At 36.2% G+C, this 11448-nt stretch overlaps 2 protein-coding genes across 2 annotated transcripts; both read right to left on the bottom strand.

Moving 5' to 3' along the window:
• Positions 1 to 621: 621 nt before the first annotated feature.
• LOC121266361 (VQ motif-containing protein 4) lies at positions 622 to 1799 on the bottom strand. The gene has a single exon (XM_041170165.1). It carries the CDS (start codon positions 1542 to 1544, stop codon positions 747 to 749), a length of 798 nt encoding a protein of 265 aa, XP_041026099.1. The 5' UTR covers positions 1545 to 1799; the 3' UTR covers positions 622 to 746.
• Positions 1800 to 7354: 5555 nt separating this feature from the next.
• LOC121266360 (non-classical arabinogalactan protein 30) lies at positions 7355 to 9062 on the bottom strand. The gene is given in 3 exon segments (XM_041170164.1): positions 7355 to 7837; positions 8384 to 8617; positions 8620 to 9062. Coding segments are annotated over 3 exon segments (891 nt in total). The 5' UTR covers positions 8975 to 9062; the 3' UTR covers positions 7355 to 7535.
• Positions 9063 to 11448: the final 2386 nt, after the last annotated feature.

Here is an 11448-nt window from a genome sequence, read left to right as displayed (position 1 = left end):
CTATACACTCGCATACTTCCTTGACCACATTGGCGCACACAGCAAATAATGGCAAGAAAAAAACCAGAGCTTTGTAAACACAAGCATATAGAAACTAGAACCTGTGTCTGCTTTTCTTGGCATCTTTTCCTCATTCACAAATACATCAAAAGGATCAAGATTCCTTGCCCATTCTTATACTCCTTTCTTTGACAGCAAGCCCAAAGCTGCCTTTGCCATTGGTATGAACAAACTCTCTCTCTCTCTCTCTCTCTCTCTCCACCTGCACTTCTTACAACGCTTATTAATGTCTAAAAGTAATATCACTGAATTGGATCTCAGTATTCATTTTACCATTTATTAAGAGAATTCAAAGTTGAGCAAGATTCTCTCAAGCTATTAATGGCGATCCCGAAAATTTTCAAAATTTGATGCTTTTTCTTTGCGGTTTCATGACCTCATCCGTAGAAATTTAATCACAATCCCTACTCAACTAAGCTTCGCACAACTAAAATTGGCTTAAAAATTCATGTCAACAGTCAACTTTCTCGGCAAACAAACATTAATTTTGAACAAAATAAAGAATAAGAGCCCAAAGAAAATGAAAAAGAAAAGAAAAGAAAGAGAGATACATACATAACATTTTACGATTGAAGCAAGATGCTCTCATTCTCCGCAAACATCCCAGTACAAATACATCGTTTTTTATCCTCCTCAATGCCAATATTAATACATATAAACTTACACAAAGTTAAAATTTAATTATTTCAAGAAGAACCTGAAACTCTCGGCGACGTCGTTGGGAACAGAGGCAAAAGGCGGGGCTCGGATTCCCTAGGCGTCGTCGACGGAGAGGGGTGCAGGTAAAAGCCCTTCTCTTTGATCGCTTTTTCCTCAGCCTCCTCGTCTAACTTAGCATTAACATTGGCATTGACGTTGCTTTGGAAGGAGACGTAAGCAGATCGGTCAAAGGGGTCGTGTATGAGCGGCGTGACAGGGCTGAGAGTGAGCGCCGGGAAGTCGAGAATGCTCGGGGAGAGGATCTCGGGCTTACGGGGGGAGAACCCGGAATTGTTGGGAGCGAATACAGGGATTAAGGGGTTGATCTTGAGGTTATTGAGGGAACTTCGGCGCTCATAGAGCTTGAACCCGGATTGTTGCTTCTTGGGCATGATAGATTTTATGGGTGGGATGTGGGTCTTTGACGGCGAGTCGGATGCAGGACTGTTGTTGGTGGTGGGCTTGGGGGAGGAGGCGTGCCTGGCGGTCTCGGAGGATCCGGTGAGCATTTGGACGACTTGTTTGAAAGAGGAGGTGTCGGCTTGGACAAAGGTGGTCGGATACGGGTTGGCAGATTCGGATCTGGTGATGGGTCTGAAAGGTTGGTGTTGGTGTTGGTGTTGGTGTTGCAGTGGTGGTGGGGTCGGGGGTGGCGTGGGCTGGAGTCCATTGCTGTTGGTGGCGCTGCTGCTGCTGCTACTGTTGGAGCTACGGCTGTTGGGGGATAGCAAGAAAGACGGGCTTGCGTTCTGAGTTTCTTGGTATCTTGGAGAGATTGACTCCATCGATGCCCTCTAAGATGCTTAAAAAACACACGGGGAGAGAGAGAGAGAGAGAGAGAGAGAGAGAGAGAGAGCTCTGGAGAAGAAGAAGGAGAAGAAGAGAATATGGGGGCAAAGAGATGAGACGAGACTTAGTTACTTTTTCGGGTTTGGTAAGAAATGTTTTGGTGGGGGAGTTTGAGTGAGAGTCTGTGATTGCGGCTCTAACTCCACACGTTGCTTGGGAATGTGCGAAACACGTCCCAAAAGAACAGGAGTCTGTTAAGTTAGAGGTGTTAACATGCCAAACTACTGCTTCTATTCGTTTAGGTTTTATATGTTCGGAGTGAAGCTCCCCTCACTGCTCTAAGCCTTGACATTTCAACTCCTTGGGATGAGTCCTTTATCCTTCAATCCACTTTTAGTTAGGCTAATGCTATCAACAACGAAAATAAAATATTTATATTTTTGTAATTATTATAAATACGTTAAGATTTTTGTACACTGAATTATTCTGCAAACATCACTTAAACAATAAAACATTTATACAATAATAATTTACTTAACAAAAGGGCTTTTTTATTACCTTAGTGGCGTTTAAATTTTAGGATATGTTTCTCACTCTATTATTTTGTTTATTTTCCAAAAAGAAAAACATAGAGAGATTGTTTAATTAAACCATAATTATCCATATAATTCAATTAATTAGTAAGATTTAAATTTTAAAATTTATTATACTTAGACACTAATTTGAGAATATAATTTTACATCAAGAATTATGGTTCGCAGTTGCATATTAAATTTGACCAAATTATGAAAAAAGAAAAAAAGCTATAAACCCAATCAATAGTACTGAAGGGAACCCAAGCCGCAGAAACTGAAAAATACGCGCTTTTAGAAGCTGGAGAGAGATATTCGCCAATCGAAGAAATCGTCAAAAAAAGTTTCAAAATTTCCCATTGACTTTTGGAGCCCTTGAGGCTGACTACGGTAATTTAAAATAGAAGGGAAAAAAAAAAATAGTTCCTCTAGGAGAATACTATATATTAGAATATTAATGTTATACATAGTGTACAGGTATTAGGTGCTTTGAAAAAAGTAAAATTTATTATTAGAAAATTAATTTTTTTTTTTTATGTGAGTCACTTGTATATTAACTTTTTTTTTAAATGATTGTACATCATTTATATATTTACGACTGTAATTATTATTTTTTCATATTAGATATACGATAAAGAGGCCCTTTCGATAATAAAATTTATTTTATTTCCTATCTCATTTTAGTATTATAATTTTTTAAACTTCTCGCATAAAATATAATAAATAATTTAATTTTTTTAATTTATAAAATAATAATAATATTAAAAAATAATATTTTGATAACTTTTAATTTTAATCTCAACTCACTGTAAGTCACGTGAATCTGAGCAAATCAGAAATTAAAAAAAAATTAAAGATGTTAAAAATTTGGGTAGATGCTTCCTAGGCACAAAAGTAGTGTGTTTCCCACTTAAGTTGCTAATTAATCAACCCATATCCGATGGGTTTTGTCATACACAAATTATTAAGTCCATGGCAGCAAAGATATTTGCGGTGCTTTTGTCCCCCACGTAATTGTCACCCATCTAATCATTTGGTCGATAAGAATGTATTAAGCCTAAGTACTTGGTATTTGGTCCTGTCCTTGCTCATTTAGATATTTTAGCACTGCATCCGTGATATTTTGAGATCGAGTTCGAACTTCCATGTTTAACAAGCAATCTTCATTAAGTATATATGTCAATGATCTCCGCTTTAAGTTTCTCTTCTTTTTCCCACCTTGATGTCAATCTGGAGAATGGAAGTTTTTGACAGTACCAAAGGCCGAGAAAGTCGAGAAAAACACCCATACTGGAAAACAACTCGGTCTGCCCACTCATGTGCGCGCGCAGGTCCTGCATCGTCAAAATACGACAGTCGATGGAAGAAAAATATGTATAAAGTTTTCACCAGAATGAATGGTGGCTGTTTATGTCTTTGAAGTAAAATAAATAAATAAACTACGCCACAGAAACATACATTGAATCCGGAAACGAGGTAGAACACAGCAATCAGGGCATGCACACTGGAAAGCAAATTGATCCGGGGATACCGGCTCCGTTGATGATATATCATGAATAGTAATAAATTATTTTTATATAATTTATAAATAGTAATAAAATAGTGTAAGAATATTTGATAACAAGACAAGTTTTTGAAAAGAAAAAGAGATTCACTTAAATAAATATTTTCTATAAGATCACTTTTTTTTTTTTTTTTATTAATCAAAATTACTGCATGTTTACGTGATGATCAGCGCCTAACCTGTGTATGCTTCCAGTTTTTTGCCAGTACAATTAACACCACTATTTTCTAAAGGGCATGTAGTTTTATCTTAGATTACTCAGCAATTGATCAGCAAAATAACAAAAGAACCAGCTTGTACGACTTAACTGCTTAATTAGAACTACCACCATATTATTAGGTCGATAGAGCTAATTCTTACTCTCATTAGCATCGGATCACATGACTAAAGCAGCAATCATTCATCAAGAGTTACTTTGCAACCAAATGTGGTAGACATGGGTTGCTCAGCCAATTCTGAGAAACACAGTTCCTTTCCGATTTCTGATTGCCCAACTCATACATGCATCCCATCCCAGATATATATTCTACTTTATATCTGCTTTTAATAATTAATCTCTTATTTTTAACATCAAATCAAAGGGTGGTTGTCTTTGATCTATCTATTCTTCTCAAATCTCGGACCTATACATGGAACTCAGTCAGTACGGATGCATATGTATATTACTATACCAGTCAAATCATAACCCTACTGCACCAAACTTCCTTTGTCATGCAGAAGTGAGCTAGCCAAGAAGCAAGGAACTAGCTACAACATGACTCGGTAAAGTTCTACCGATTTACTTTTATAAATCCAAACTCCAAACTGTTCATCTTCTACCAAAAGATTCCAAAACCCTTAAAATGAGAGTTCCAATCTTGGTTGCCAAGTGTAGCCTAGCTTTTGTTTGCAGAAGTCAGAAAGACTAGTATCCACACGTTGTATTTGATACTCATTGTCAGGATCCTAAGCTACAGTACTAACTGGAAAAAGGTGAAGAAGAGAGGTGAATCCAATTCTCATTCTATTATGTAATATGAAGTACTGAAAGCAAATGCTGGGTAGAAATTAGTATTGCGAGAGGGACCACATATTCTAAGTGCAACACTTCCCACCAGCCTGAGGAGGTGTTAATGTCATGGAGGAGGAGATCACGACTCCATTTATGAGTTGGACAGTGCCAGATGCACCCACTGGGAACACGTAATTTACAACAATTGTGATTCCACTGAATTGACACGCACATATTTCTGAGACGCAAAATTTGTCCCAATATAACATCAAATAAATGAATACATCATCAATAGATCATCTGATATTTGAAAGGAAATTAAAAATAATTTCTTGGGTGGGTTGGTTCATGTTGTATATGCATGTTTTCATGAGTTTAGATTGTTACTGTTTGGTCAGGGAAAAGAAACTTCTGGTGTCAACGAGAAGGATTCATTTCTTCTTTCCTTCATTTGATCATAGTTCTTTGTCAGTACCTTGTCTTTAAAAAAAAATAAAAAAAAACCTCATTTACTTGGAAAGGGATTCGAAGTCTTCGGTGTCGTTTGGATTCGAAGATAAATTGAAATGAATTGTAAATAGTAGTGAAATGGGTTATAAATAGTAATGAAATTTATGAGTTAAAGTTGATGAATAGTAATGAATAGTAGTGAGATGAGTTGAGATGACTTGAAATGACTTGCAAATATAAACCACTCCTTTAACCATGTTGCATACCATGAATAAAAAGAACAGTAAACCATCCCCTTCCAAATGATCATGACATCTTATAATTATTAAGCATGGATTTATGGTAAGAAACCTTAGTGGATGATGGGCAGAGATTAGAACCGATCGAAGAGCCAAGGATCGATGCGCGCGCGCACACATACATATGCATGTGAACAAGTTGTAATCAAGAAGCAAGAGAGCATCAAATTGGCACTTCCCAACTTTAACCGACACCATCAAATTGCCGGGGCTATTCGGGCTTCTTATTTGCATCATCCTAAATACGAATTGGTCCGTGCACTTGGTGTGGGAGCACATGAATTCCAGCAAAGGTTTTTCTTGGGCCAAGCCCACGGCCACAGATTAATTTAAACACACCTTAGTCCATGAAGTAATGCTCATGACTTTTTGCGTTACTGGGAAAGAGAGAGTGGGTTTTTTTTTTTTTTTTTAGAAAATATTTACGCACAATATTTTTTATAATACTTTACACAATTATATCTTAAGTGAGAAATATTTTTATAAAAAGAAAATTAATTTATAAAAATATCCTTATTTTATAATATTATTATAAAATATATGGTAAAAAAATGTATGGCGGTGTATATATATATATATATATATATTTTTTTTGGCAAAACCTACACTGCCTTTTGGCATTAAAGCATTAATCCGCAATAACCCATCATTGTCCTTTCCAGTCTGTCTCCCCAACATTAAAGGCGTTCCCTATTACACGAGTTATCCAAATAAATATGAATGGACCCGGCTATTTGAAAATCTTTCTTTAGGACAATAAAAAAAATAAACGTTTATTTGGTTTTTATATCTTTGTTTCTGTGGGTAGAGAGAGAGAGAGAGAGAGAGAGGGGCCTTCAAGTACAGGCAAAATTAGTAAAGCAAAGATGATAGCAATTGTGATAATGTAGGTCTGGGGCATGGTTGTGTCCAGTGCCATGAGAGGTGTCCAGACAGATCATCAATGGTCAATCCGGAGTAGGACCACCACAATAATCGGGCTTTCTCCTCAGATTAAATGAAAAGTAGAATGTAATAAGTACATTTAACTTCTTTTTAGTTTCATTATGATTCAAGGATCACGCTCCTTACTATCAGAGACAAAATTAGTGTCGGCGATAATTTAATTTCCTAACAAATAAGAAATTAACCTCTCTTGATTTTAATTGAATTAATAAAGGGAACGCAATCTTCAGTGGTATGCGTACTAATTAATTAAATAGAATATTGTCGGTAAATCCAAGCTAGCTTTTATTGATGTACATATAATATTACGAATAACAATGATTAATATTTTTCAATTTTACGTGTACGCTATTTTTTTCACATTTGAGCTAGCTAGGCCCATGTAATATGAGTCGTGCGATAAGATTGTAGCCTTGTAGTATATACTGCTCGGAAGTTGAAAACGCAACAAAAAGATGCTTGCGAAGGGCATGCAGCAGAGCGCCAGAGCTAAAGATAGGTACCCGGACTGTGAAGAGAAAAGAAGTCCGTGATCTTGCATGGATCGAGCACGATCACTTTGGGGAATCCTATGCCATTTTTATACAGTACGTTTTCTCTTAGTGAGTGAATAATTCACTCGTTCAAATTTTCAAGCTCGAACGACGATATTAACGGTCTAGTTTCAGTACTGTGAGGCCCACTGATCTGTCTAGTTTCAGTACTGTGAGGCCCACTGATCTGCTACGTACCATCAAGTATTATCAACAGAGCATTACGTGACCTTACTGATCGGACCTTCAGGAATCCAATGGCAGAGCTGCTGCTGCATGCCATGCTGAAGTTCAAAGCTCGAAGCATGCTTTCCTCAATAAAAGCAACTTCGTGTCTGCCATATGACACACAAAAACATATTGGACCGTTGGGCTGGCTTTTACGAGAGAGCACTAGATGTTAAAACTTAAAAATTGCACAAGTCACATGTACGATCTATTGGACTCATTTATTATAATACAAACGTAATCCTATTAATATCATCAACAATTTATTGTTAATTCGAAGTACAAACACCATACCCAAATCATAAAAATCTGGGCAAGTCTAAATCATGAAACAGTAGACACAACCCTAGTACACAGTACGCGCGTGTTCACACAACAGACAAGGTTCAAGCCGCTCTAAACATTTTAGTGTGGGCATTTGGGTTCAAAAGCGAAAGGTCCAACGGAGTAGAGAATAAATGGGAGTTTCTGATCTGTTACAAATGGCTTTTCAGGCTTGAGGACGGAACCCTGGAGACCGTAGTGTAAATTAGAGGGCTTGCTGCATGCGGCCAGCGACGATGAGACTAGGAAGACCTTACACTTGTGCGCGCCATAGGAAGTGATAGTCTTGGGCGCTGTGAGGTAGAAGTAGCCGTTCTTGTCTGTTTTGGCTTTCTGGATCAGCCCGTACTTGGTGTTATTGCACTGTAGCTTTACAATGGCACCTGCCAAAATAACCAATGTCCATTAACATTCATGCATGTGCAGCTGGGGAAAGCGTATGAGCAGGACCATACGTAAAGTTTCAGTTTCATGACATTTCTATTCTAATTCCATCATACATAATTAACACATGAAAATCTGAAAGACGATGACACCGTATTAGTCTAGTTCATGCCTCTCATGGTTGTCAATACAACAAAGTCAACAAAATGGCCGTTCCTCTTAGTTGTATGTTTGGCCATGAAAAAATTTCCAAATTTTTTCAAACTTTGTCGGGGATGTGGCTTGTCACTTGTGAGCCATGTACGACAATGAATGAGAAACCAAAATCATTCAAAATAATTTCTAAACGTTAAAAGAACTGCAAGTAGTACTGTTTCCCCTAGCGAGTTCTTACAAAACGTTGAAATTGTACGATGCTGAAGACTGTGTACATGAGAATAAAAGTAAACTACAAAATTATTTTTTATATAAAGAATAAAATAATATTGTAAGAAAAGCATTTTGTGAACAAAATAAACAAGTAAGCTTTGGGAGTTTGAACAAACCAAGAACTGGCGAGGCGCCTAAAAGTGTGTCAACCCCAGCATACTTGCAGGACTTGCAGTAAACAACACCTTGAACAGCTACAAAGCTCCTTGGTGGGTGGAAAACAGGTGAATGCGCCGGGGGATGAACCGGCATTGGGGGATGAGCCGGCGGGTGGACTGGGGGATGAACCGGAGGGAGGCTAGGAGCATGGTGATGAGGTGGGTGACTTGGAGGGTGAACCGGGGGTGGCTTGGAGGCAGGTGAGGTGGAGGGAGACTAGGAGGAGGATGAACCGGTGAGTGACTGGCCGGAGGGTGGCCATGGTGGTGGTGGTGATGGTTCGGGGGTTGAGCTGGAGCTTGACTCGGAGTGTGAGCATGATGGTGATGGTGGTGAGTAGGAGGGTGAGCGGGTGGGTGACTCGGAGGCTGAACGGGTGGATGACTCGGGGGAGGAGCATGGTGATGGTGTTGGTGGTGGTGACTAGGGGTCTCTGCCGGTGGTGGGATGGGTGGCAGAGCTCCATGCTCTTCACCAAACACAGGGTAGCAGCTCACCATCAGTACTGTGAGCTGCAGCAGCACGAACCCTTTCAGGGCAAACCCCATTTTTTCTCTTGGCTTTTCTAGCTCAGAAGGAAGCTAGAGAGAGAGAGAGAGAGAGAGAGCGAGAAGAGATGTTGAGGTCAGGTTTCAAAGGAGGTGATTTATAGAAGCCTAGCCTGATGATTCTTTGCGGTTTTTGTTGATAAAATCTTGTTTTATAATCTTGTGGGCCAGGGCCTATTACGAGGAAGAGGAGAGAGATTATGGCCCGTTTGCATCGAACGGATATTTTATTTATTTATTTTTATTATCTTATTATTATAATTTATTTAAAATTTCTATAAAAAAATAACAAAAAATTTAATTTTTTTAAATTTTTAAATAATAAAATATTTAAAAATAATATTCAAAAAATATTTTATTCAACTTTCAATTTTCATATAAAATTATTTCATTCCATTCAACTTTCCAAATAAACCTATATGTTAAAAGGTAAGTTTATGAGATAAAGATTTTGTGTATGATCGTAAAATGGTTTGAATTAATATTTAATAGAATTTTAGAATATGAGAGATAAAAAATTGAATAAAAATTATTATAAATTTAAAATATTTTTATAATATAAATTTTGTTTGTAAATTTAAAAATTTTGAATTGTTTTTATTTTTTGTTTGAAAGTTTGTAAAATTTATAATAATTAATTTAAAAAATTTATAATAATTAATATAAAATTATTTGTATTTAAAAAATATTTGAAACTGAAGATTTTTTAAAGATGGTAAATGAGCTGTTAAAGATTGCCCTATTGGGTTTGGCCAAAATGAAAAGCAGAGAGAGAGAGAGTACTCGATGAAGAGCAGGGCTTTGATGGATGAGAGGATAGTGTACGTTACAAGGAGTCAGGCTTTTTTCTGTCACTTTTTACCCTTCCCATGTATGTAATCTAGGTGTTTGGTCATTGTCTCTCCCATAGAGTGTTCTTTTTATATCAATTAATTAACTAATTGGTCGATAAACCTATGCAGAGGACAGAGTGTGCATTTTCTTTCTCATATTACCAAGGCAAGGAAAAAAGAGGCTCCAAGAAAGAAAAATGCTTTAAAAAGACAAAGGAAGTCGGGACAAATTCTGGGTTGGACCGCCGTAACTCAATTTGTATTTCCCCCGCGATGTCGGGATGGATATGTTTAAGGCACAGGAATTAATTTTTTATTTTCTTTTTTTTTTAGTTCAAAGTTTTCCCAGTATTTTAGATTATTTATTTGTTTTGAAGTTGAAAATATCAATGAGATATTTAGATATTAAAATGAGATGAGATAAAAATTAAAAATTTAATAAAAAATATTATTTTAAAATTTTAAAAAATTAAATTATTTATTATAATTTATTTTTCAATCCAAACGACTGCGGTAGACATGAGTATCATTACATACCTATTCATGATTTTTTCTGTTTATTAGTATATATGTGGTGAATATCATGGAGCTTTAAATAATGCCTCCCACGTCAGCCTTTTCGATCGTTGTTATAAAGTTCCCATTGTTTTCTTTGCTTTTATTTCTTGAAAAAAACAACATTGAGAATACGGCAAATTGATTCCAAAAAATAAGCAATTTCTTTGTTTTCTTATATGGCTATGGAATGTAAATCAAATAATAAAATTAGTTTAATATTTTGAAATAAGTAGTGACTTGATAAATAGAAAAATTTTGAATTTAAATCATAACTCTATAATCTATTCTATTTAATTAAATATTTTAAATCTACTGAAATATCAGATAACAATTAATTTAAATTCTTCCCCACTTATCATTGGAGAAAGGGGAGTTTCCAACTCAACTTAGGGTAGGTTTATTTGAGGTTGTTAGTTGATATTAATGTGGTCTTCTTCTCTAGATCCCAAATGTACTGTTTACTATAATTTATGATGGGAACATGGGAGTGATCCTTCTTCCCCAGTTGTCGTCGAGACATAACGGGATCGAGAAGCAATGAGACTGGATGAGTTGGGTCAAACATCCCAGATCAAGAACAAAGAAGAAGTTATATTGATTTTTCTTTCATACGTAGAGATGATTTTAGTAGCTATAGCTAGTCAAGTTCTAGGAGACCGACTAAAGTCGATGTACCATTAATGCTATATAGAGTTAAATATAAGTGCATAGATCCCGTAGCTTCTTGGCTCCATGATTAATTGCGCATCAATCTGCATGTAAAGCAGTGTCCAAACAACAAGCTGTCATTTTATTTTGTGTGCATGCGTGTACGTGTGCAATTGTATCATGCATGTTACCAAGCATTTTTAGCAGAGTTATTTTATGCAATGATATATTTTTTATATAAAATTTACGGTTGTAAATATTTTTTTTTATTATTTATATGATAAATTTTAATTTATAAGTGATTTAAAATTTTAAATTTTTTTGTAAATCAAATTATATTAAGCTAGCGGTTTGAAGTTTAGAAGATGTATTTTTTATACTGACTTACAAATGTAATTTTTTTAACGAAAGATTATATAGAGTACAGTAGACCAG

The sequence above is a fragment of the Juglans microcarpa x Juglans regia genome, chromosome 5D (assembly GCF_004785595.1).
Source record: "Juglans microcarpa x Juglans regia isolate MS1-56 chromosome 5D, Jm3101_v1.0, whole genome shotgun sequence".
Classification (NCBI taxonomy): Eukaryota; Viridiplantae; Streptophyta; class Magnoliopsida; order Fagales; family Juglandaceae; genus Juglans; species Juglans microcarpa x Juglans regia.
This window is presented reverse-complemented; position numbering and strand designations above follow the sequence as displayed.

Bases quoted from the DNA above. Each gene is read 5' to 3' on its own strand.
- LOC121266361 (XM_041170165.1), bottom strand. From the start codon at position 1,544: ATGGAGTCAATCTCTCCAAGATACCAAGAAACTCAGAACGCAAGCCCG.